Consider the following 26,200-nt stretch of genomic DNA (forward strand, 5'->3'; position numbering starts at 1 on the left):
TGTGTGCAAGCTATTTTGGGAAATATGCGCGCCTTCCTACTACTGCGTGGCAAACACATGACAGCCCTACGAAGAAGGGGGGTGGATGCGGAGTACACCGAAGCCTAGATTCTCGTGGAACTCCTTCGGGTGCCCACCATCATCGTATCCGACGTCTAGCAAGTCGTCTATTCTCAAGCTAGCGCGTTCAATTGACCTGTCAGGCACAAGTTCAACGGGAAATTTCTGACGCTGCGTGTTGAAGCTTACGGCATGGCAACATTAATTATGCAGTCTATGCGGTCTAGCCAGGACTTCTTCGCCTACTTCGGCGGCCCTCAGCGCCATTTTTACTTAACCTAATCCTGAACCAGTCTGATTACTCATACTAGTAGAATCTGTTCGCTAAGTGGCTTGTTAGAAGACTCCTACCGTCATATGTCAAGTCAGGGCGATCCAACATTTGCCACTGCGTACTGCACCCAGAGAATACTTTGATTACATCCAGCGAATGAAAAAGGGCGTTTCGGGATTCAGTTCAGCCGAACGTTACAATATCACGTAGTATCGTAATTAGCATGACGACCTCATCGGCGCCAAATGTGGTCTTCAAGCCATTTGACGGAGCTAAATTGAGAGCCATGGCGGTCCAGCAAGTTACTCGACACCTAGACTAGTCAAGTATGAATTGTACATACTGCATGATGTGTCGCAGTGAATCCTTCAGACCTGCAAAAGCCACCACCGTCTAGATGAAACTACCTCTCGACATCTCACGATCAGGTTCAAGCCACGCACGCCATAGCTCGTCGTGCTTCGCCTACTCAGCTGAGCGAGAGCGTCTTGTGGCTTTTGTGCACCAGGAATCTTGCGAGAATTATGTTATCGTATCCTTTTCAGAACTTTTTAGAATCTTCGATGCATGGTCGAAGGAAATGTCGGTGGCAACCTGGACACATATAAGAGCAATGAAAATGCCTTCTCGAAACCATCATCAAAAGATATAGGCATCACGATTCATCAACAATACAATAAACTTCCCTCAACATAGCCTAGTAATACTTGCATTCCCAATACTTCTCAAAATGGCCCCACTCGAACTTAAAGGCAACAGCTTCGACCTTGCCATAGCGCAAGCCAATCTGCCTGCCAACGCATCGGACACCAATTATATCTTGGTGGAATTCAACGCACCACTCGGACATGACGAATACGAGAAGATGGGAAAATATCAATTGACTGTCGAAGAGTATGTTGGCAAAGACACATATCTCTGCCGCTATGAGCCTACCGATCTCAACAAACTCAAGGAATTGACATTCGTCAAGACTTTCACTATATATCCGGCTAAGGTCAAGGTCTCGCCAGAATTGCAGCAGGCTGTCTCTACCCAGACGGGAAACCAGCGAATCCAGATCCACTTGCATGAGGGGAAAGAAGGCGATGCTCAAAAGGTTATCGAACAGATCAAGACAAAGACTAAACCTGTAACAGTTCACTCGTCGAACGTCGTTCTCGTTTCTCTCACTGTCGACATCAAGTCTGTTCCCAGTATCGCCGCTATAGATGGAGTTCGATCGATTGGCATCGACCTACCTGAGAAGCCTCTCAACACCTTGGCTAGAGGGATCATGAATTGTCCTCCGATAGTTCCTTCAGTCGAACGGCCTAATGATCCTGTCCTAGATGGTGCTGGCCAAATCATTACAGTTGCAGACACCGGCTTTGACAAGGGGAATATCAGAGGTGATGTTCATCCTGCGTTCCAGGATCGGGTGAGGAAAATCTTTTCTATTGGAAGAAAAGGACCACAAAATGGTGTCGACCCTGAAGGAATAGAGTTGGGGCTTAAAAATGATACTATCGGTCATGGCACACATGTGAGCGCTTCTGCCGTGGGCAAGGGTGACTCGGCCGAGACAGGACTCAACACTGGCACAGCACCAGGAGCAGAACTCATCGTTCACTCTCTCTGGGACCCTGTTAAAAAATCATTGGAATTCAGCACTCGCTCAAATCTTCTAGAGATAGCCTTCCGGGAGGGCTCGTACGTACACAGCTACTCCATCGGCAATGAAGTGCAGGAGGAATACGATGCGACTACAGTCGACGTCGATCGGAAGCTCTATCTCAACCAGAAACTACTCTTTTGTCAAGCAGCAGGAAATGAAGGGGACGACACTTACGTCGATAATGCTGGGGTTACTAAGAAGTACGTCATTGCTGCAGTTGCCAACCAGAAAAATGGTATCACAGTCGGCGCATCCTACAACAATCGCCGAATAAGTGGCCTCAGTACCACCGACAAAGGTGGCAAGATGGGCAATCCACATGACATTGGAAGCTTCAGCAATCCAGGCCGAGCCGGAGCCGCGAGACTCAAACCCGACGTGGTCGCTCCAGGCGTGGGAATACTCTCCGCCGCAAGCCGAGACCCAGAATTCCAAGCCAAAGCCGCCGGCACGAAGAAATGGCTGGGGCTGGTCAACGTGCCTGGTACCGACCCGATCGACGAATTCGGCAAAGCGCCCAACAGTCTCTATTGCTTTTCGAGCGGGACAAGCATGGCGACGCCCCAAGTGGCCGGATGCGCAGCCGTGCTCCGGCAGGCATTGATCCGACGCGATGGCACCGCTGGCTACCAGCCTAACGCATCGCTAGTGAAGGCGCTGCTAATCCATGGCGCGACCGACATCTCCGATGGAACCTATCAAAAGAAAGCCATTCCCAAAGGCCCCAACAACATCCAAGGTAACGGCCTTGTAAACATGCAGCGCTCTCTCCTCCCGGTCCTCGATGACCGCATTGACCGCAACAATTGGACTGGTATGTGGGAAGACAGTATCCGTCAACGTGGAATTCCCGCTACACGTACCAGTCAGACTCCCAATGAAGCCGCAGGAACCTTCTACGACATTGATTTCACCCTGGTCTTTACGGACGCGCCGGGCTTGAACCTGCAGACTCGTCTTGACTACTATGTGAGTCTGCAAAGCAGACCTATCAAGATCTTCAATTCACCGGATAGAGAGGACAATGTTCTCAGACTACGCGTTGAGAATGTTGAGGCGGCTACGAACTTTTCGATTACTGTCAATGCGCAGAGGCTCTTTCTAGCCGCTGCACAGCCTTTTTCGATGGTTTGGACGGTGACGAGGAAGTGAAGGTTTTGCTGTACTAAAGTCTCTGGCAATGCATTTTGACTCCCTACAATTTTCTCCACCCTCGTTTGGCGATGTTTTGCTGCTAGAAACTAAAATTCACTCATTTATCAGGACTACTCAATTGTTAAGAAACGGTCGCTATAGATTTCTAATTTATTATGACCCTTTTCTAAGGATCTCTAAATTGTAGTTCTCACCGACTAGAAAGATAGCACTATAAAGAAATCATCTCTTGTTAACTGGAATAGGAAGTACATGATCATACTTGCTATTGTTAGTGTAAATCTGCTCATATACCGCAACCCTGTTGGTGAGAATGCCGTCGTGCTTACTCTCCGTGGGCGTAGGAGCGATTGGGTAGTCGCCTGGTAATTCCACGGGCAGAGGACCTGTCGAGTAGTCGTCTAGAAGCTTTGACAGCGGGCTTCATGTGAGGAGACAAGTCTCTAACAGGCAAAAGCTCTCTGTTGATGGTTGAGAGCTGTTTTGAAAGCGATAAAGTATGTGCTGATCTAGTGTGCAGTGAAATCTATGGTCGAATCTGCGAAGGCACCTAATCGAGATGCTAGGAGACGTAGGTGAAAATTCGTGAGAACCAAAAGTTGTAAATGAGCTTTTATATGGGTAGGTGCTTTTGAGATGTCCTAGAAACGCTGAGGACTCGATGATACTTAAATACGCTGATAGCAAGTTAGATGTGTAAGAGATAGTGATAAACTGATTCATTGTTTTCTGGGAGCTCCTACTTTCTCTACACCCATTCTCGCCGACTTGGGTTTGTATGTATATCTCCGATTTAGCTAGTAATGTGTGCAGCAAGAGGCTTCAGAGAATACTAACACAGTCACCCGACTCTGAGTGCATATTCAATGTTGATTCAGCTTCTAACATAGACCAAGCTTAGAGGACACCGTTAAAGAAAAAAAAGAGAGCTATCGAGCCTTGTCTACATCTTCACTCTTTTCAAGATGTCTCCTCGAGTAAAGTGACCAGCTTCATAAGACCAATCCTAACCTTTCTAAATCTAGACCGGTGGATATCTCCGACCGTCCCGGTATAGAAGCCGTCCCCTTACCCTCCCAAAGCTCCTTTGACTGCTCAAAGCCAGTGAATATGGCTCCGCATCGGTATAACCGACCCTCTTCCTCCCTCGACTCACTGAAACTGATCACTTTACCCCTTTTGAAGAGATTAGCAGTAGAGCGGACTAATTGATACGATCCGGCATGAAGTCTTGTTTCCAAATATTTGCTAGCTTGTCTTGGATAGAGAGATGACATATCCCCCAGACAGATGACATACGCCACAGGGTCAAAGGTCCCGGGACCAGCAACACGGTACTTCGATCAATGCTCATGCCGACAAGGACTCGCGGCCAGCTGCAAAATACGAAGCCGATAACGACACAACCAAGGCGTTGAGACTGTGATAGATTGATGGTTTGTTTTGCAGGGATTTTTGAAACTGTTAGCTGCGGGGAAAGTGGGAAACCCTAACTTTACGGCTCATCATTTTGCTCTAGCGTCTCTTTGCAATTCATTCTTCATACTTCCCTGGATCCTTTGGTCATAGTCAGAGGTGGTCTTGTGAACCAGGCACCAGAAGTCTGGCATGCCTGAACTTGTTCACTTTCCTCCCTCCATCTCAAATGCGCTTATGCCCCTCATTTCCTCTTTCATCCCCGCCTTCATTGGTATATACCCCGCCCTGGCACACGAAACCGTTGCTGAAACCAAATGCTAGCGTTTCACGACATGCCATGAATCCATGTTCCGTGGGTTAGGGTCTTGGCGATCACAGGATTTCACCAATAGGAATTTACCTTCATGAAGCACATCTGAGCACCCCTTGGAGCTTGACCTGATTTGAGAGCGCATTGTTGGGTCAATTCATGATAAGCTTATCAATTCCTCCAGAAAAGCTCACTTGCCAGCCGCAAATTGGCCGTGCAGGTCGAACACGCTTCGTTTCAAGACTCCTTGCCGGTCTCGTTTCATAACTTTCAGCGAGCCCGCTCCAAGGACGGCAAGATGATACAGCATTCCATGCCTTGCGCAACGATGATATCACAAGACATTCAGCATTTGGGGCCCAAATGATTTGTTGCATAAGTAACGACTTCTTCTCCACAAGATTGTCATCTCACATAACCTGTCCCAACTGCAACGAAGATCCTTGCGAGGACTTTCACGACTTCAACTCGTCCCTCAAGATGAAGTTTCGTATGTAAACAAACCCTGACCTCCGATCGAATCTCTAGCACGGCCTGGTTGTCTTCACAAGAGCTCGCTGACGAATCTCAAGCCCTCATCTCGGTCCTCCCCATGACCCTCCTCATCATCCCCCTACTTTCTGCCCCTACACCTCAAATGAGTGAAGCAGAGTTAAACGCGATGCGAGCGAGATGTAAGCTCCCTCCTTCACCACCGCCTTGTCCGGCCCCAAAATGATCCAAAAGTCAAAATTTTCTCTATCTGCAAAAGAGTGGAAAGCTAATGTATACGTATGGACAGACGGCCTGGGGCCAAGTAGACACACAAGGCCGATCGTGGTGGAGAATCCCGATGGGAGCCTCATGTATGGGACACCGGGGAAAAAGTTGTTGAATGCTGATGATGATGATGGTGGTGAAAAGACGTCGGAGCAGTAAGTGTCGGATCTTTTCATCGTTGGAGAGAGGGCTGATGGTTTGACGTGGAGATTGAATGGACCGAATGGTGCTCTTCTTGGTGGTGGGTTTAAGGAGAAGTAGTGCCCTACGTGTTTGGGGGAGGTGGGCAGGTCGGAATTGGCTATGATTTAATATCTACCGTACTCGTGCTAAGGTTATGGTCTGTTTGGGTAATATTGACATTGGAATCATTTTCACTCTATAATGTGTTCGTAATATATATAGTTCTATAGTGGCTATAAAATTTATTACGCATATGCAATAGATACTCTAATTAAATAATACTATATCTGCAAATTCCTTAGTAACATAGTATAATAATAATTTTTTAATATATGTAGCGCCTTAGGCGCCTCACTATATAAGCTTGTACTATTAGGGATTAAAAGTTACTTTGAAATTAAATTTAATCTTTTATATTAAAATTAGAAAACTATTAAAATCTTAATTATTTACTATATAATATAAAACTAATTATTATTATTTAAGTTAAGGTTATTAAACTTTATATTTATAAAAATAGTTAACTTAATTAAAGTTAATACTTTATAGTTTTATTAATAATATTTAAATTTATAAACTTTATTATTAAAAATCTCTTAAATATTTATATATATTTTAATTATATTTTTTATAATAATTATAATAACTTTCTCTATATTTATCCTCGCTGACTTAGGTTTCTATGTTTAAGTCCGAGTTAGCTAGTAATTCATGCAGCAAGAGGCTTCAAAGAATACTAACACCGTGTTGGTTATGGCTCGGGTTGAGCTCATGCACATAAGACATGCGCAGCGTCGACCAAGTCCAATCTATGTCCCCTACTTTGGGGTGGGCCACAAATCGCTAACTTTGAGAGATGGAACCAAAGAGACTCGAGTTCCAACACGCGTTGTCACGTCAGCTACCATTGAAGACTGGATACACTCTTCCTTTGATACCGTTCAAGCAGATCTTGCTTGAAAAAATAACGGAGAGATTGCCTGTAGGCGAGATCATTATTTGGTAAGTGTTTAGCTTCGTGGTAGAAACAGAAGGGTACAATGGTCCTGAATTTGAGGAGAGAGGCGCATGGGCTACTCAGAATGCAGCCGATGAGTACCACTCTCCCAAGTAAAGTCTGAATCCTTCCAACAGCTTCACCTTTCTTTTTCGCTAAGGGATTCCTAGTGTCAATTTGAACGGCTATTTAACAAGCCGAATTCGAGCTCGCTCCGATCTGTACTCTCTTGCATCGGGGTTCGGAAAGATTCGGAGCGATCGATTCTCCTCAGATCGAAAGGCTCAGCCAGAACACCCAGCCCCCGAAGCCACAAGGTAGATCGAGAGCCAACACGGCGTTGGTTGACGAATACATGGCCCCCTAGCTCAACCTGGATTTTCCGAACTTTGCCTTCGCCAAGCACTTGATCGTCATATCTGTCAATTGAGAGGATCCGAGCAATCACTTGTTGTGCTTCCTGAGTTGTGTTCACTATCACATGTATCAATGGCTCCGTTTTACTAACACCGGAGACAATCCATCCGTTTATGGCGCGTGATCCAACCCCAGCAGCCAGAATCAACGTCAAGACCGTCACGGCAACAGGTAGCGCGAGTAATTGTGCAGAAGCAAAAATAGCGGTGCCGACGACGAAGATAGCAATGCCCAAGCATTTGCTCGCAAGACGGAAGATCGACTTGGTACGATTTTGGCCATGACTCGCGACGGATACTATGACGAGTACAGCGTTACGAGGTCGTGTATATTGCTTCGAGCTTTGCAGAATTGCTGTTCCTGCTCTTGGGCTGGCGAGCTGATATAGCACCTGTTCGGCACTGGCAGCCGGATTTTCCAGTTTGGGAAGGATGCTATCACCTTCCCTGATGCTAACGTCATATGGAACATCAGAAACGTACAGCTTCCAATCTTCCGAGAACGGAAGCTGTGCATTATTTTCAGCAATGGCAGCGCCCTTACTAACAACTAATATTAGTGCGGTACTCTTTTGGGTTTCATGAACTCTTTTTCTGACCAAGAAAATACCACATATGCATCCACTACCTGGGAGTACACCACCACACAACAATGGCACCTTGCTCAATCACAATCGTTGCAGCTTGCGCTCCGACCGAGAGCACGATCATCACCAGTGGCCCAATCCACAACGTATACGCGCCAAAATCTTCTCCACCGCCTGATCCGAGCCCGTTTTCTCTTCGTCATGCGAGCCTTCCAGTCGCTTGTACACCGTTGCTCTAGAGGTTACGCTTCTCCCAGTAGTCGACTTGTGCCCATTGGCATCATTCTCATAGTCCTCGACCCGTACTGGTAGGATGGCACCCCTAAACGAAAGTGTTGTAGCAAGCACCCCACCGAAAGGAATGACGGTCAGCAGACGCCAGATCTCGGTGGTCGGAGCATCAAGAAGAGCACCAATGGTTGGTAAGAGCGCCAGGACGCTCGCGGCTGCAGCGTATTCTGTTGCTCAGATCGGATTGAGGCAATTGACGCTCATATGGCATGGGTTCCCTGGGGTTCACAACCTCTTCGTCTGGCCTCCAATATCCGATGAGAGAGAGATACCTCTACACATGCCAAATCTGCCTCGCTACCAAAAAGATTTCACAAAGATGTGCTAAACCTATGGTAGATCCGGATCAACTTTTTACATCATCCACATGAGTCTCGACTTTCCCACTTTCACAATACTTCAAAGCTTATTGCGCTATTGGAATCAGACTGATTATGATGTAGGAGCGATTTCAGAACAATCTGAAAACGAAGTTCGTCGCTGCGTGGACGCCCATAGAAATCAAGAATGTGTTATTGGACGCGAAGCGTGGACCGGGACCTGTACCTGATGGCAGTGAGCCTTCTCTGGCATCAGAAAACTTGGCACGGACTTGAGGAGGTTGAATAATGGTATGGAAGGCGTTGAAAATTATTGATCCTGCACGGCGAGTCGCTACAGCCGCCAAAATGCCTACACCTAGGCCTAGAGGAGCCTATGTTGACCAATGCCTTGAAGGTCTTGGCCGCGGACATGACTGTATCGCGGTTTACCGCTGTAAGTGCCTTCCCATGCTCGTCCAGGAGTGCTTGGGTTCTGGAAGTGGAAACGACATGGTGCTTGAGGTTGGGACTCATCGCGAGGTTCTCCACTGTGCAGTGATATACAAGGGGCCGGTTGACATATAGTAATATCTAAAGACTACTGTCTAAGTACCGAAAGGATAGACCTAAAATCTCAATGCTCGATCGCATCGATACTCATGTGAGCAACCAGCCAATGATGCGAGCCATTCCAGCGGCTTTAGTATACGGCCTTCTAATGCTGTTATCCTTCTTTTTTACATAAAGACATACTGCAGCCCAAAGTTGCTTGACTGCTACAACCACGAATCAAACGCACCGCTAGCCTCCACAGTGATCATTTTATCTTTTTACTGTCTTTTGCCAATGTAACCGCACCCAGACACAGCCTTCTCTTAGCCAGCCCTTACTCTTGAGTCAACGAGCAACTGCCGGGCACGGTAATCTCTACTCTTTGTGGTTTTGAGATCTCTGAGAATTCACCCCCTCATCCACAGCGACGTTCCCTGGCTCTTTCTGTTCCTCCAGCATGTCCGCCTCCTGCTTCATTAGGTCTGCAACCACTCTCAACACCTCCACTTTCGCCTTCTTTGAGCTTTGAGTAATCCTCTCTGTGCACTCGACGTCCTCTGTGATTATTCTACCAACCCTCCTGTCGGCTATAGTAACCCCAATTTCACCCCCAAAATCCAGCCCGAAGCCGCCAAGGGCGAGGTACGTAGCAAGATCGCCGAGGTATGAGGGTCGGATGACTACGGCAGGTCCTGTCAAAGTGATTAACGAGCTAGCCAAGAGACTGAGGCGCAAGAGGGACCCTTGGGGCGCGAGACATACTGTTTCTCTTGTCATAGGGTTTTATGTGTCGGAGGAGATCTGTAGCAGTCTTAAGAGCAGCGTGGTAAGCGCGCCATCTTCTCTGGCGGAATCTGTATGCTGTGTATACGCCTAGACCTAAGCCTACGAAGGCACTAATGTAGACGCGTTCTTTGTAATTTCTGTACGCGGACTTAATAGTTTTGTGGTCGGAGGCGGTGAGGTCGTCTTTGAGTGAGCCGATAGCTTCTTGCACGTCGGTGTTGACATTGCGGGTGCGGTAGAGAGCGAACCAGTCGAACGACATGGTATCGTGAGGAAGTGAGATGTCGACGTCTTCGCAACTGCTGCGAAGCGAGGTGGCGTTGTGAAATATGCAAGGAGACGAAAGAGGAAGTTAGCTGTGAAGTGACGTCACTGCTTCCAGCTCTTACTCTATCAACATGAGCGAATGGAGTCGCAGCGACACTCAATTATTCTAGACCAGAGTTAATCCTAATTGAAATGTGCAAAACGTCTCAGCACGTTGTCGTTGGGCGCCATTGGGCCGACAGCTATGATGTTTATATCGGACCGGCGCAAAGTCCATTCAACCAGCTTCTAGGCTCCGTTGCGAGTAGCGGAACGACCTGGGAACATTCATACCATTTGCGAATATATCACGACCAATTCAGCCCTGCAACTCGCCATGCATGCATTTCTGCGGACGCTTGAGCGGTCGTAACGAGGCCGAGAGCTCGGTAGACGCCTACTCTTCGCCGAATTCTCATCTGTCATCCTTAATTGAATCAGATATTTCCGATCGAACCTGCTTCGAGATCGAGGCGCTAGGTGGCAAAGATAGCAGATCTGTCGCCGTCCGCAGAAGATGGAGAGCCCCCATTCATCCCGTCGGGGTTCAGTGTACGCACGGCTCAAGATGCGAGTTTTATTATCTACTTACTAGCTCTGCGGGTGTCGTCGAGGTTGCCTAGGCTCGCTTGGAAGGCCTTCTGGCAAATATCTCCCACGCCGTCGGACCTTACGCACACGCCACGACTGACACAAGAAACGATGGAAAATAGGTGTTTATTCCCAATCCATTTGTCGGCCACTGACGTACAGTTCGCGAGGTTGCTAGCGGCTCGGGCGCGAGCGAATACGTTTATGAATCAGAGGAGGAGTACCTGCCTGTAGGCTATGAAAGTCGGCTAGGCAGGCCCGAAAGGTCTGGAAAGGCCACATATAGTCGTCGCGGTCAGGCTTGAATTATTGTACGATCTGATCGATTCTACCTTACATGTGCCAGCTTCCGCTTAATTATGAGAACATAATGCAACAGCAAGAAGACTCAAGTGCAAAATTTCAACTTCTTGCGAAGACGGGGGCGGAGCGAGCAAGGGAATCAAGCAGCACACCCCTCGTATAGGTGCATGCTCGTCCTGCATCTGTGCAAACAAGAACTAGTCTAACGGCCGCGTTCGTGCTAGAACGAGACTGAAGTGTATGGTGGTGCATTAGAGCGGTACTGAGTACTTCGCGACGTTCAACATGAACAGATGATCCTCTGCAACTCACCACTTACCTGAACATCCACGCCCGTTTTTGCAAGGATCTCCCATCATCATGGAAATCCGCAAACCTACTCAGGAAAAATAAAAGCAATTTTTAAGAATTCCCTGCCAATTGCTTTGGCAGCAATACCTTAGGGTTCTACATCTTTCTCAAGACGAGGCTGAAGCCAAGGCTATACTCTCCTCTTTCCCTCGCCCCCACCATCCCTACAAGCTATCAATTAATTTGATCCCTACCACACCACACCCACCAAACTCATCACGGCAAGTAATCATTTCTCTCCTGAGGTAAGAAAGGGCTAGAGAGGTTATAAGTTTTATTGCTTCGTCATATGAGATACTAAGGAGGGTGAGTTGGAGCGCAAAGATAGCAACGAGTACCGTGAACACAAGTAATACGATACGGAACACGTAAACGTGGTGGTAACTATGGATAGAGTATTTGAGGGGCGACGCGGCGCCCCCTATAAAAGCGAACCCTAGAGCGGAGGAACAACATGGATATAGCATTGTTACTTGGAGCGCTGAATTTTCGGAGTACAGAGGATGGTGATGAGAGTAAAAGAGCTGTGAGCAAGTTGCACTATGCGGGTTGCTTCTTTGCTTTATATAACTCAATACTAATTATTCTAATGAAAGCGGAAGATATGACTTCAAGTCCCTTCGACTGACGCAGTGAGTTGCTATATGGCAGACTAGGCCTTATATAAGATATAATAAGACGGTAGTATAAAGTAGTATAACTAAATTATATCTTTAATAATTAATCTTCCCTATCGTATAATGTAAAGAAAATAGCTTTAGGGGCACAACCTAGATAATATTTTTAATAATCTCTAGGATTTAAGAAAATAGGATTTTATTCTTATATTATAATAAATAATAAATAAGTTAAACTAGTAGTCTTATTAAACTATAAATATAGGTATTAATATATTAATAGAGATTTTATAAAACTTAGTATAATTAAAACTTCTAAGAATATTAATATTATTACTTTTATAAAATATTTCTATTTTATAAAGCCTTTTTATAACTTATATTTATTTATCTTTAACTAAAGTTAATAACTATTTATTTATAGGTTAGGTAAAAATATTAAGAAGACTTATTTAACTTAAAAGGAAAACTAGAAATATAAATAAGATATAGATATTATAAGTCTACTTAGGGGTGAAAACTAGCTCCTAAGGCCTAGGAAAGATAAAGAAAACTAAGATAGAGAACTAGCTCTATCTTAGGCAGAAACCCTACTTATATACTTAATAAATATTGCTATATATTAACTTTCTAGTTTATATATATTTACTTTTATATAAGAGTAGTTTATAATACTTGCTAAGCCCTTAATATTACTATTTTTATATAACTAAGAAAAATATAATTTAAATTATAATAGTACTTTTTTTTTCTATTAAAATATATCTTTATATTAATTATAAATAATCTAAAATATAGGTAAAGCTTTATATTAATTAAGGAATTAAACTTTTTAATAGTTATTAAGAATTTAATAATTATATACTTTATTCCTATATTCTAGTTTTTTAATAAAATAGCTAGGTAGCTTTATTATTAATTATAAAGACTATATTTTTAAAAAATTAAAATTAAAATAGAAATTATATTTAAGAATTTTAATAAATAATCTTTTTTTAGTTTTATTATACTTTTCTATTTAACTTAAATATCTTTTTAATAGTTTCTAATTTTATTAGTGTTACGCCCCGCAGGACTCATAGCGTACGGACACTTGTTACTGGCTCAGTTAGGCAACCAACTACGCATTGCTCGCAGCGCTTGCAGCGAACGCAGTGCTCGCAGTTCTGCTAACTGCGAGCAGCCCGCACGGTGCAAGCACCTTTAGATATATAATGTTACTCCTTTCGCGATAGATAGTTTGCTTTTTAGTTGTTAATACATTTATTACTGAATACCCTAACGGAGCTCTACGTATAAATCGCATTACTGTCGCAGTGTTCAGGCTCGCCGTTTAAAGCTTACTTTCTCTTGCGTCTGTAGCTCGTTACTACCTGCTAAGCCAACCTAGCTTGTATACAACCCAAGCTAGTCGTTGTATAGCCCTTGCATAGGCAAACGACCGTTATACTTTAACAACTTACAAACAACATAGGATCCGTCTCGACGCCTAGGACCCCTACGCTGTCCTTAGCATCGAACTCGGGATTAGGGGACTCCATCAAGTACGCCGCCCTAGAACAGTTCAAAGGGGACCGAGGTACCTTGAAACGATAGATAGTTACAGTGCAACTTTACGTAAAGATGCATATATCCAAGTTTCCCAACGAAACCGCTAAGGTAATGTTTGCTACATTATACCTTACGGGTGTAGCCCTTGACTAGGTAATACCCTGTCTGGAGGACTACCTTATAAACGTAGACAGTAACTAAAAAAGCGAAACAAGACAAATGTTCTACGACCTAGGTAACTTTATAATATATATCAAGACGGCTTTCGGGGAAGTAGACGAAGACAGGGCAACCGAAAGGAAGCTGCAAAACCTAAGGCAAAGAGCGTTAGCGTCGGTTTACGCGGCAGCATTCAGAACGCTGGCCTATAAGATAGAATAGGACGACTTAGCTTTAGCAGCCCATTTCTATCAAGGTTTGCACGATAGGGTCAAGGACGCTATAATAATAGCGGATAGACTAGATTCACTGGAATCAATAATTGAAATCGCGGTTCGGATTGATAATAGACAACAAGAAAGGTACTTCGATAGACAAGTACAGCGAAAAAGGCCTATAATAAAAGGACGATAGTCTATAGGAGATCCAATGGAAATAGATGTTTCAGAGAAAGGATCGAGAATCAAAACTTGTTATACTTGTAGCAAAGCCGGACACATTAGACGAAACTGCCTAAAGGAGGCTGCTGAGGTAACGGAACAATAGATCGAAGTAACTAAGGAAGTTATGCCAGCTACAGGGAACGATCATAATAAACTTTCGTAGACAGCTTGCACGGAGAATAGCTGCAGAATATATTAATCAGAAAAGGATAGGTCAGGTTAGTACCTAAAGATACCCAAACCAGAAAAAAGAACGACTAAACGGCTAAGGATTTAGTATTTACTGTTCTTTACTAAGAAGCCTATAACGGCGGCTATAGAAATGAAAATCAGAGAAAAATAGACAACGGCTTTGATCAACAGGGAACAAGGAAATAAGATGTCAAAAAAAATATTCGACGGAATTAAAGGATACCTCGAAGCCACAAAAAGCATCTGCAAGGATAGTTCAATACGGGATGTCGATGTCGAAAGTAAATATAGACTAATAGGAACAACATTATTCTAAGTTATCAACAGTAACCAAAGTTACATTATTCTGGGAGAAAAATAGAACTGGGATATAGGAGCTTTACTCGAGACAAGAGAAGCAAAACTCAAAAAAAAGACACTGTTGGAGGACTAGACGATATATCTCTTAGCATACAAAAACCTTATAATAACAAACTAGCAAGGACTAGAAGACGCCAATCACACATAGAACGACATCCTGGAAGTCGATACAGCATTCAAGAAAAACACAGACATAACAGCAACTACAATATGGAAATAATTCGAAACAATACAGGAATTAATAGCGAAATCCTATAGAAGGGATATTTCTAGGACAAAGGAAGTCTAGAAACACTATATACTGCGTTCAAAGGAAGGCGATTATTCGATATACTCCGAAGAAGACCTAGTCGATAATACGGACGAAGAATTAATCCCCAACCCAGCAGAAAGTGCCCAACAGCGACTATCGCTATACCTAATAGACAAAAAGGATGATTTATAGGACTCGACGCCTAGCTCCTCGTCCTAGGATGAAATGGTGGAGGAGGAGGAATCCTCTACTAACGAAAAAACACTGAAGGGGAAAGGCGTTAGCAGACCCTAAGAGCTGATTAAAAAAGCAACAAAACTGGATAAGTTGGCCTAAGGCAACTTCGAGCAGTTCAAGGAAACAGAGAGTAAGAGGCAAGCACTTGAAAAAAACCACTTCGACGTCGCAGGAGGTTTTATCAACTGGGAATACTTATAATCAGACACCAAAGAAATGAATAATCAACCCGATACGGTCGGTAATTATCCTAATCAGAACCTTTAGATAGGCCCTTTAGAAGGTACTAAGCCCTGATTTATGCAGCTTCGGACAAGAGGAAAGGGTTGTTGAAATCGAAATCAGCGATTACTCGATCGATCTCCTCAGAAGACATTACTGGGAATTGAACACTGGACGAATTACCGACAATAAAGGTATCAGTTATCGTAATATTAGAACAATCTAGCTCTTCGAGCTTCTTTATAACGTCAACTTCTTGCTTGACATAATCATTTTCTCTTTTGTTAAGAGAACAGTATATTTCGGAAAGCCGTTTCTGCTTAGATAAAAGAGCAAGCATTTTATGATGACGGCAGGCGGCTTCTTTATACTCAAAATTATACTCCTTGGAAGCAAGGTCAATCTAAGAACGAATTTCCTTCTTTTTATTTTGAAGTTTTTCCCCTAGAAGGGTTTAGTTAGTATAGGAAGTTTCTAGAACAGGGCTTTTACTTATAGACAAACTCTGAAATGAAAACATTGCACTTCCTGGGACGACTAGCGCGAACATATTTACTATAAGAATCCTGCTCCTCCAATACTTTACAAGTCTTCGAGTTATTACAGGAATAAGATGAGCAAGGGAAAGGTATAGTCTAGCCTTTGCGTTGTATTACTTGATATAAGCAAAGACGACGTTAGTAAGAAGAAGAAGGCATCTTGCGACATAGAAAGGTAAGAGCGGCCCAGGTTATAAGGATAGGCAGTGCTATAGGGGGGTAGTATTATACCCTGCAGGACTTACAGCGTATAGATACTCGTTACTGGCTTGGTTAGGCAACTAACTACGCATCGCTTGCAGCGCTTGCAGCGAACGCAGTGCTTGCAGTTCTGCCAACTGCGAGCAGCCCGTACGGTGCGAGCACCTTTGGATATATAATGTTACTCCTTTCGCGATAGATAGTTTGCTCCTTAGTTGTTAATACATTTATTACTGAATACCCTAACGGAGCTCTATGTATAAATCGCATTACTATCGCAGTATTTAGGCTCGCCGTTCAGAGCTTACCTTCTTTTGCGTCTGTAGCTTGTTACTACCTGCCAAGCCAACCTAGCTTGTACACAACCCAAGCTAGTCGTTGCACGGCCTTTGCATAGGCAAACGACCGTTACAATTAGGTAATCTTATAATATAATTAGTTATACCTTAGTCTTATAAGTAAAATACCTATTAATTAGTATTTTATATAGTTAGGACTAAAAAACTAGATTTAAATCCTAGTAAAGTTAATAAGTTTTATCCTATAGTATTAGCTTTTTTATTAGCAATAAGAAATAAATAATTTAGCTTAAGATTAATATTAGAAGTAATTATAGCCCTGGCTACCAACGAAATAGCTAGCATTTGGCAAATTCAGACCCAAAAGCAAATTATCGTGGCCCTCGTCCAGGAGAGCTCCTGTGGACAGCACAAGTATTGCAGCCCTGGTGTGAGAGATCTTACCGAAGATGTCCATATTTACCGAGTTTCTTTTTCTGAGCAAACCTGGTAAATACAAGCTTTTGACTTTCGTTACACCTGGACTCCACCGTTCACGCCATCACCAGGCGCCGCCAACTTAATTTTCCCGAATCACGACCAGACTGCAAACTATGCGGTCGTTACCGGGTGGGACTTTGCGAACTTTGACCAGTTGTCCCGCGTTGGCATGCGCCAGGACGATGAGATGCTCTGCTTCATGCTGTCTTCAACGCGGAGTCTTAGCAACAAGGAGCGCTACGATGGTTGATCCCCCGAGGTTGATCAAAAAGTAGACCACCAGGACCAACAGCCACCAGCTCGGACGGCCTGCTACCATGTAGGTTAAGGAAATGGACATATACCAAGATGGCGTGTCTGCCCGTTGTTGAGGTTGCAAACCGACGAGGTTGTTTATTCTCGCCACCAAGCAGGGTCAGTCTACCAATCTGAGAAGTTTTATAAATATATATATTGAATTGTGCCCGGACGTCACCGAAGGCTCGAATGTGATATCTACATCAGCTGTCGATTTGACCGCCTTGCAGAATGGTGATTGCGAGGTAGAGACAAGCTCGGTGAGTCGACCAAGCCTATTCATCGCTCGTCCGTAGAAGGCACTAATGCTTGTGGCAGATGCGATCTTGCCATGATCTTCTTCAGTTGTGCAGTCATACTAGTCGTCGAATCGTGAGAACCGACGACCAGCATCCCGCCATTGATCTTCGCAATCGGAGTCTAATCCAGATTCTTACTGCCATTCATGCCCGTCTTAGGGTCTCTTATCAGGATTTGACTTGGATCTATCTACAAGAGCCACGAAGTTCCATTTAACCGAACACTTCCAATGGTGGACCAACTGATCCACGAATTAGATGATCAAGCTGCAATGGCGAATGTACTTTGCAGAGACGACGCACTTTCGACTTCGCGTACCACCGGGACGGCAAAGGATATACACCGATAATTCAGAATGAGAAAGCCAGTCTTGCCGACGAAGAGAGTGCCGGGGAGTAGGAACTAACCTCTCGCAACATCTTGGTGGATTGGCAGCTGTTTTACATCAAGAGCTAGTTAGGTGGTGATGCACTTTCCCATGCAATGAACCTCTTAGATACCGGGTTCAATGCTGCCGAGCCTGTTGATGATCCAAATGTGTTGCTTAAACACCTTGACGATTTGTATCGAAATCACGATCGCATCGACAACCTAAAGCACAACCATGCTACCCTCCAGCAAGCCACTCGACCCTTCAAGGCATTTTATGCAGAATTCAAACAAATGGCACATGAGCTGAAAAAAACATCGGATGAGCAGAAAGATGACTTGACGCTAAGATGGAAGCTTTCTATCTGTCAGGCCTCTTTATAAATATATATACGTGTTGAAGCCAGGACAACGAGCAGTGCAGGTGGTGATAGATATGGTAAATCAAGTTCCATCTCCATGAATGGAGCCTTTGACTGACTATCGTATTCATTAGGCCAGTATCATATGTTGCTCGCCTTCTCCTGTCTCGGCACCCTATCGATCCTGGGCCCTACAAGGGTTGAATTCCCACATGATGCAGAACGAGACAATACTTGAAAAGGAAGCTGAATCACAGGGGGAGACGCTCTGATCCTCTTAATCCTTACTGCACAAAGAGCGTGGCCTGAACGAAGGTTTTTGGGCGTTATGGGGTCTCAAATTCCTCCTTCCCACCACCTGCCACTCTTGCCCGATGAGTGGATTGACAACGTGTGCGCACCGTGGACATGTTGTCTTGAACCAAGAAGCAGAGATCATTGTAGACGATCAACGTGTCACTGCAACGGGCGATATCATCTGGCCTGGCTGGCTTGTGCTTGGTTGTTCGATTCCACAGGAAAGAGCTGCGACTGCATTACGCCCTCAAGTGTCGCGTGGTTTCTCCCCAAGCTCAAACCAACAAGGTCAAGAGACTTCCAGGTGAGAAGGGCAGTAATGCTGTCAGGGATTATCGGAACGCAAACTCAACGTCTTCGTTAGGGAAAAGAGCGAAGGCACCCGGTACTCCGTGTATCTATGGTGTCTTTGGAGCAGGAAAGTCACTTCTCCGACGACACTTCTATCAAACCCTGTCGTCGGCTCACCATTTTTAACATTGAAACAACCTTTCGATCCCGAATCTCAGCCCCCCTGACCTGCTACATCAAAATTTCATTAGGTTCTAAGCTCAGACACGGTTCCGCTTCGTGTGACATACGATGATGTATAAATGTATACTCGAGCAACTGAAGATCGGCGACCTCAGACTGTCCAGAGTACTAATGAGCAGCTGTGAGGCGTCCTTTCGGCGTCGACGCATGCACTTTTCTAAAGGATCGCTATCGAAGGTAATGAGGATGCTTGCCCGTCCTCTGGAAGACCAACACTTTCAATTTTGGTTTGGAAATGACTGGGGATAAAATTCTTCGCTGCTCTCAGAAAAGTGCTCCAGACGATGATTTGGCGAAGTATCACCGCCAACTACTATTTTCCGAACCAAACGGAAGTCAGGTTTTGATTCGGCACGATCTAGGGTTCGAATTCGTGACGAACTTGCAAATATCAGAATCGGTGTGGATCCTGAATATAAACAAATGGAAAGTGGCTGTCTAAGGTATGCCAAAGGTTCTCCCTTGGGACCAGCAAGAGAAATCAACGTTCGTCCGGGCAGTCTTGAACGACTCATCGAAGTATGGTTTGTTCTTGTTTAAAAGAGATGATCACAGTGATGCTCGATGGAGGCGTACGAAGGCGGATTGACGATGGATGAATCGACATGCTCATGTCTTTAGTCCGCGAAATGGTGGAAAACACTAAAATTCTCGTCCAGTCAAACTGCAATGACGGACATCACCACAAACAACCTACGGCAGACGCCGCTCGAGTAAGGCAGGCTCTCTACCCCCACTCGCACATAAAGTTTCGTTTCTTTACGATAACAGCTCATCATGGTGGGTTCAATCATCACACGTGATAAAAAAGCCCGACACTTTCATAATTGGAGTGAGCAGGCCTTGAATCTTGTAAAGATGGCCATGAGCCAGACAGTCTGACTCAGTATGTCAAACTCTACGCGCCCAAACGTCCCAGCACATTCCAGATCGCCGCTCCCCAAGATGGATGGCCTTGGAGCTATAAAGTTACCTTCATCATGGTCATCTGGGAAATGTATGCCCTATTCTGTTTGAATGCTTTGAAACGCAGCGAATTATCTACTCTTCAGCGGACAAAGTCGGCGGAGGCAAACATATTTGGACGACAGTAATCCTTTGGATCACGATCCAGCTCAGCAGCCATGCTGTAAGAGTGTCGCTACCATAGCAAAGATGACACGATCAAGGGTTTGAAGCGAATACAGTTCAGGAAAGCTCACAGGCTCGAGGTAGAGCAAAACACGGTCCCTTTATGAGGAGTGTGAGACTGATACGCTGACGAGCTAGACGACATCGAGCTCCGGCTCAGACACGAGTGACGACGACGACGACGAGAAGCCCTCGAGCGGGCGCAAGCCCAAGCCCTTAACAGAACGCGCTTCTTGGCTCCTGTCGCTAGAGGAGTTTGCAACCTCCCCTGCCGCTAAAGGGCGCGCAGGGTGACTGTGGAGAGTTGAGATAGTGGTGAGATGATTCTGTTGATGAAGTGCTTCCGCTGACGCCCCGCCAGCGGTCAGAAATTTGTCTTTCGTTGGGCTGGTTCCAACACGCGTGCATGGACGGGGTTTGGCGTTTGGAGTTGGAGTTTTTATAGCTTCTGACAAGGAGAGCGAATGATCATCCGTGTTCCGGGTCTGGCATTGACAGACAACTCTACTCTTGACGAGACTAACATCGTCATGAATATACATATCGCGTTGAGTGATTATCCTAGCCAGCCGGAGCACCTATGATGCCTATATCTGGAGGCCAGTTCCCGGTGAATGTTTTCACGCAAGTTTCACGCAGGCGAAGACAACATGGCGTATCGCCCGGCTTTCGAGACACTTGAAACCGATCGAGTAGCCGGTAGCGAGAAGTATCACTCTGAAAGTATCATAGAGAAGGCTTCCTCATCGACAACGAGAATAGCGCCTTGGAAAATACAACTGTTACAACAGCGCAGTAGGCATATCATACAATGTGCCACAGGAGCGAGAAAGCGCGTCAGAATATGGGACTGAGAGGCTTGAGCTACAGCTGACACCACGCCTCTAGCCGTTGGGGAGACTGGAGATATTACAACACGATGAAACCAGCGTGGTGTCCTAGATTTAGTACTTACAAATCGCCTTGCTTTCAGTAAGGCTCGACATCTTATAAATATATACACACCACAACATCACACCCTCAGTGTCTAGCTGAACATCCAATACTTGGTCCCCTTCTAAGAGAAAGGCACGAGAATTAGGACTCTGGGCTTCCATCTGAGCAGCAAAGATTGGGGTCTACTGCAGGTAGGAGTCTCTTCTTGAGCTATGACCTTCCAAAGACATGGCGATTAGGCATGGCTCGACGTGTTACCATGAACAACAACCCACACGCGAACGTGCTGGGCTGGCTTGAGAGCCACCTACGCATCATCCATGTCTTTCGCTCGAGATACAGCAACCCAAACAATTGTCCGTGGGATTGGCTCTCCCTGTTTCGGTCATGGACGTGACGAAAATGCTAAAAGATCTACGAGACAAACTTTGTATCACGAAGCTCTGGGCAGGGCTTGCTGAAAGTCATTGCTAAAATGCGGGCCAGAGACCGAGCTGCGGACACACTCCACTTCTGCAGCGATTGACATATGGATGCTAGATGGTGGGCTTCCTACCTTCTGATCAAGTTAATCTTCGTCTCTCAACAACGGCGCGGGATTTGCGTGAGTGCTTGGTTGTCAGAAATCGTCGTACTTTTGTAGTGGCTGGGGTACTGAGACGTTTCATCATCGACTCCTAATGACTGGACTCAATCATGGTACCTGCCGATTTGCCTTCGAGAAATTGTCTCCGAAGTCGTGATTTGTGACTTCAAAACTCCGATATGTGGCTAAAAGCCGAGCTTTTCGTCCAAGTTCTCATTGTCTCCTTGGCGCGCCGTGTGGGCGATGGCAAGTTGCAATCATTACGAGGAGTGCGAGTGATATGCAAAGAGCCATCGAGGTGAAAAACCAAGGCACTTGAGAAAGAGGAGGCAGAGATGGTAAATTTCTGCAAGCCACTAGTAAAACATATCGGAAAATCTTGAACGCTATTCGATCGAATTACGCCAACGAATCTGGGACTACTGTTACCCAGTAATCCTTGTCGAAATCTGTCTCCCAACCGGCAAGGGACAGCGCTGTCCTGTCTCCCAAAAGCAAAACGGTCCTCGCAGAGTCGCCCTCCTACGGGTAAACAAACAAATTTATAACGAGGCAGGTACTACGCCTTACCGACATACAAAATTCTCTTTTATATCAGCTGCCGTGATCACGGCATAGGCCCGCCGGGTGGCAGACGACAATCTAAGATTAGTCCCAGCAGTACGAGTAGTCGTTCAAGAACTCCCGAAGTGGGATAATAATGCACTGAAGAAGTCGGAGGCAGAGCTAGCAAAGCTCTGCAAGTCGCTGGTTCAACATATCAGAGCTCTTAAACGGTTGTCAATTAAGATCATTATGCAAGGGGAGGGTGGCGTGACTGCTAAGTTAGCGTCCGGTTCGGTTTTGCTGCGAAAGCTAAATATGCTGCTTATAGGGTGGCTTGATAAATGCAACATCATCGTCCGAAGGTCATGGGTACAGCAGGCATTATGGACCGAGCAAGATCAGGAGCAAGTACAGCTAGATTGTTGAAAGAGGGTCCGCTACGCCCTCGGCGCAAAAACAAATGATGCTAAGCTATTGCGCGCATGGGAGGGATTGAAAGTCGCTTCGGAGGGTATGGGTGGAGAAGATCTAATGAATCACAGTGCTGTGGTGGCACTTATCCAATGCCATTCTGGGAGGCCTTGGTTTCAGTTGTGGAATGGCCGCGGTCATTACTGTGCCTTGGCATCTATTCTGCCTTCTCTAAGGAGTGGGAAGATGAAATGACAGTCCAGAAGTCAAAAGCCAATACGAAGGCAGTTGTCATCGTCTTGAGATAACGAGAACGACAATAACCGTCTTTCCATCCCGTCCCAAGGGCGTACAAAACGCAGGGCACTCACCACAATCCTCGGCCATACCTCTCTATATATATTATTACTCTGACATTGGTGAATACATCGCCCACAAATGCGACCACAGTACCTGCGAGCAAAGCTTCTCGGAGACAAAAGAGGAAGTCAGCAAGCTTGAAAAGGGCCACAAGGAGCAAAAGGATCACCTCAAAACGAGGTATCGTCTCCTGGAGGACCAGGTTCAGGGCAAAATTGAAGCGGCCGTGGCGGCGGTCAGAAACCGCGTCATCTTACCAGTCAAGCAGAAGACCGTGCCGAATACAGAGGCTGACAATACAATACTGAGGAACCAGCGCAATGGGCTCAGTACTGAGCTCAAGTCTGCCAAAGGCACAATTCTGAGCTACTGGGTATATTCACCAACTTCCATATATATAGAATACATTGTTGATGTGGCACACCGGTGATGTTGTTTGACATCAATGACCAACCAGCGGGGTATTAGCTAGTCATTAAATCACGGAGCTTCTGTTCACTTCAATACTACTACTGTTCATCATATCTATCATACGCAGCAATCTCGACGACGAGGGTAGAGAGGAGCTCAAATACCTTGCGTTCAATTCTCCATATTTCCACCAAATCGGCGCTTATAAAGGTCGTCAGTCGTGCACCGTAAAGAGGGGTGGGAAGAATAGCATGAACTATGTCTAGAGGTCTCAAGCCTCCCAAGGGAAAGTGATGTATACAGAACAAGCTCCATCAAATTCTCTCTCTTTCAGACCATGTCCCCAATTTTGCCCATCCCTCCTCAATTTATTGTTCCTAGTCTCTCAGCAAAATCAATCACGTAGCCATGCAAACTACCCTACCCACAAACTCCCACTCACGCACCAAACTCACCACCCCCCTAACCCTCTCCCGAGGCGTAACGGGGCGCTCATTCGCTAACATCCCTTACATACCGTCGCACCTTCCTAGCCTGCGCTTTAAAGATATCATCCTGCGCCCCTGGAGACCACCCGCACTTCTCGCTATAAGCTGGGGATTTCCCGTCGGGGACGACGATGTTGTCTTCGCCTTGCGCTTCTGTTCACCGCCCCCGAGCCGTCAGCGCAAACATCACCACTGATTGTAGACCACCAAGCCGAGAACGAAAAGATGAGGGATGGGGAGAGGAAGGGGGAAGGGGGGGACACACGATGCCACACAATCATCTGCTTAGCGCCCTTGACGCATTTGGAGGCGTCGTCAGCGCAATAGACGGGTTTCCGCGCCGTCGCGAGAGGCGTGCTGGAGGTGGCGTTCGTGACGTTGCATTTGAATCCTTGCATGTACCTGGGAGAAGTTTCAGAGAAGAAGATGCGGAGGAATGTGCGGGTGGAGAGGATGAGGGGGACTAAGAGAAGGGAAGGGGGGAGGGGGCGCTCACATGTTCGATTGGCCGCAACCTTCGGGCACCTTTGCACTTGTTAACGCTATCTGTGTTGTTTGAAGAGGGAGTGGGAAAGGGAAAGGGAAGGGAAAGGGGAAAGGGGCAAGCGGGACGCACGTACCCAAAGCCATGCACATGTGCACCCACCGGGTGGACAAGCAGGTAGAGCCTTCGGGACGTCATAGGTCGCGATGCGCTTCCAGGGCGTGCTTTTGATTGACCCAAATCAGCATCTCTCTCTCTATCCTGTCACTCAAGCATTGAAAAAAAACAACTCACTGCGCCAACGTCGTAAACACAACCAGATTCTCCAACGTAACCTTCTCAATCTCACTCTCATACGCAATCGCAAACGCCGTCCCCGCAGCCTTGCTCTCGCTCCCCGTATGCATGGCGCCATCATCCCGCAAACAAGCCTCTCCCCCCTCCGCCCCACCCTCCCTTGGATCCGCATGCCAGTCCTCTGGATGCACTTTCCCATCCGGCCACTCCGTCGCCAACCTCCCCTCATACGACAGCGTCGTGAAGGCGCGATTGTGCGCCAGCTCGACGGTGAAATTCCCGCCGGCTGGGAGTTCGAGGAATTCGCCATCGGGAGGAGGGTAGGCGGGACAGCCGCTGTAGTTTTGGAACCAGTATTCGGATTTGGTGAGGTGGTAGAGCGGGTTGACGACTGCGCCGGCGGTGTTTGGGTTGTCGGAGGGGGCGGGGAGGGGGAGGGGGGGGGGGAGGGGGGAAAGGGCCAGAGCGGCAGTACATGCCTGCGGCCCAGGCGGCCGTGTGGGTTTGTGCGAGGGGCAGGAGGGCCAGGAGGAGGAGGAGGAGGGAGAGGGTGGTGAGGGCCATGATGGGGGATGGGTGGGTGATGAGGGGGAATGGGGGGAGTGGATGGTGGTAGAGTGGGCTAGCACTCGAAAGGAGGAATGTAAAGAGAGTGTGAGTACTGGTAGGAAGCCAAGCAAAGAATAGATAGAGATTGTAGTGTTCACTGGGCATCTTGACTTCATATTGTTCGAAGGATACCTTGCCCCTGAGTAAGAGGCTCTTACTAATATCGGGGGCGGGGCGGGGCGTCCACTCGAAACGCATCGTGATGCTGGTGGATTACTCCTCAGTATCCCTAGTGGTCAGCCTTTCTTCAACACTTTGCGAAAGGTATGAGGCCATCGGACTCCCCATGTTTTTTATATGGTTTTTTCGTATCGTGAACGGCGTTGAAAGCCCAAGGTCAAGGTCAAGGAGGAGTCGCGATGTTTCTTGCTGAGTAAGCAGCCCCTTTTGATCTGGTTCTCCTATTGCGTAGGTGTGATGAGAGATACGTGGTGAGTGTCGTCCTTGGCAGTCAATCTTGCCCCTAGGTACTTCAATCTTAATGGAAGTGCGCGATCGTCACACCAGGGCCTTCATTTGATGATAACTTCGACTTATGAGGTATTGATGATTTAAAATTATAGAGAAAATTCTCTATAGAGATTCTTCATAATGGGACGGGCACACAATACTATAGCCCGTCATGAGGGATTAGAGTTGAGTGGTTTTGTCGTTCTGTGGGCGAGATTGTGAGGTGTTAGGATTGAATCAGCGGGCTTTTGTATGCGAAGGAAGCGGGTACGTTGCGATCGATAATAGCCTCTGCTATGTACGCGGGTAAGCCTTCTTACGCAGCTTCGCTTCTTGTCTGGCTGTTGGGTCCATTCACGCAATGATAGCTAGAGGGGCTTCAACCGCCTCTTGAGTTCTCCCAGGGTCCGTTTCTTGGTCAATCTGCTAGGAAATCTGAATAGATACGAAGTCCTATGTTTGATATTTCGCGAACAAAAG

The 26,200-nt window shown here is 46.2% G+C and overlaps 2 protein-coding genes across 2 annotated transcripts; one reads left to right on the forward strand and one right to left on the reverse strand.

Annotated features, from left to right (window-relative positions):
- Window positions 1-1,064: 1,064 nt before the first annotated feature.
- KY384_003452 (uncharacterized protein) lies at window positions 1,065-3,143 on the forward strand (the record flags this gene model as incomplete). The annotated part of the gene is made up of 1 exon (XM_044811966.1): window positions 1,065-3,143. One exon carries the CDS (start codon window positions 1,065-1,067, stop codon window positions 3,141-3,143), a length of 2,079 nt encoding a protein of 692 aa, XP_044671099.1.
- Window positions 3,144-6,986: 3,843 nt separating this feature from the next.
- KY384_003453 (uncharacterized protein) lies at window positions 6,987-10,010 on the reverse strand (the record flags this gene model as incomplete). The annotated part of the gene is made up of 4 exons (XM_044811967.1): window positions 6,987-7,780; window positions 7,970-8,139; window positions 9,342-9,654; window positions 9,725-10,010. The coding sequence occupies 4 exons, from the start codon at window positions 10,008-10,010 to the stop codon at window positions 6,987-6,989; spliced, it is 1,563 nt and encodes a 520-aa protein (XP_044671100.1).
- Window positions 10,011-26,200: the final 16,190 nt, after the last annotated feature.

The sequence above is a fragment of the Bacidia gigantensis genome (assembly GCF_019456465.1).
Source record: "Bacidia gigantensis strain McMullin 20006 chromosome Unknown contig_180, whole genome shotgun sequence".
Classification (NCBI taxonomy): domain Eukaryota; kingdom Fungi; phylum Ascomycota; class Lecanoromycetes; order Lecanorales; family Ramalinaceae; genus Bacidia; species Bacidia gigantensis.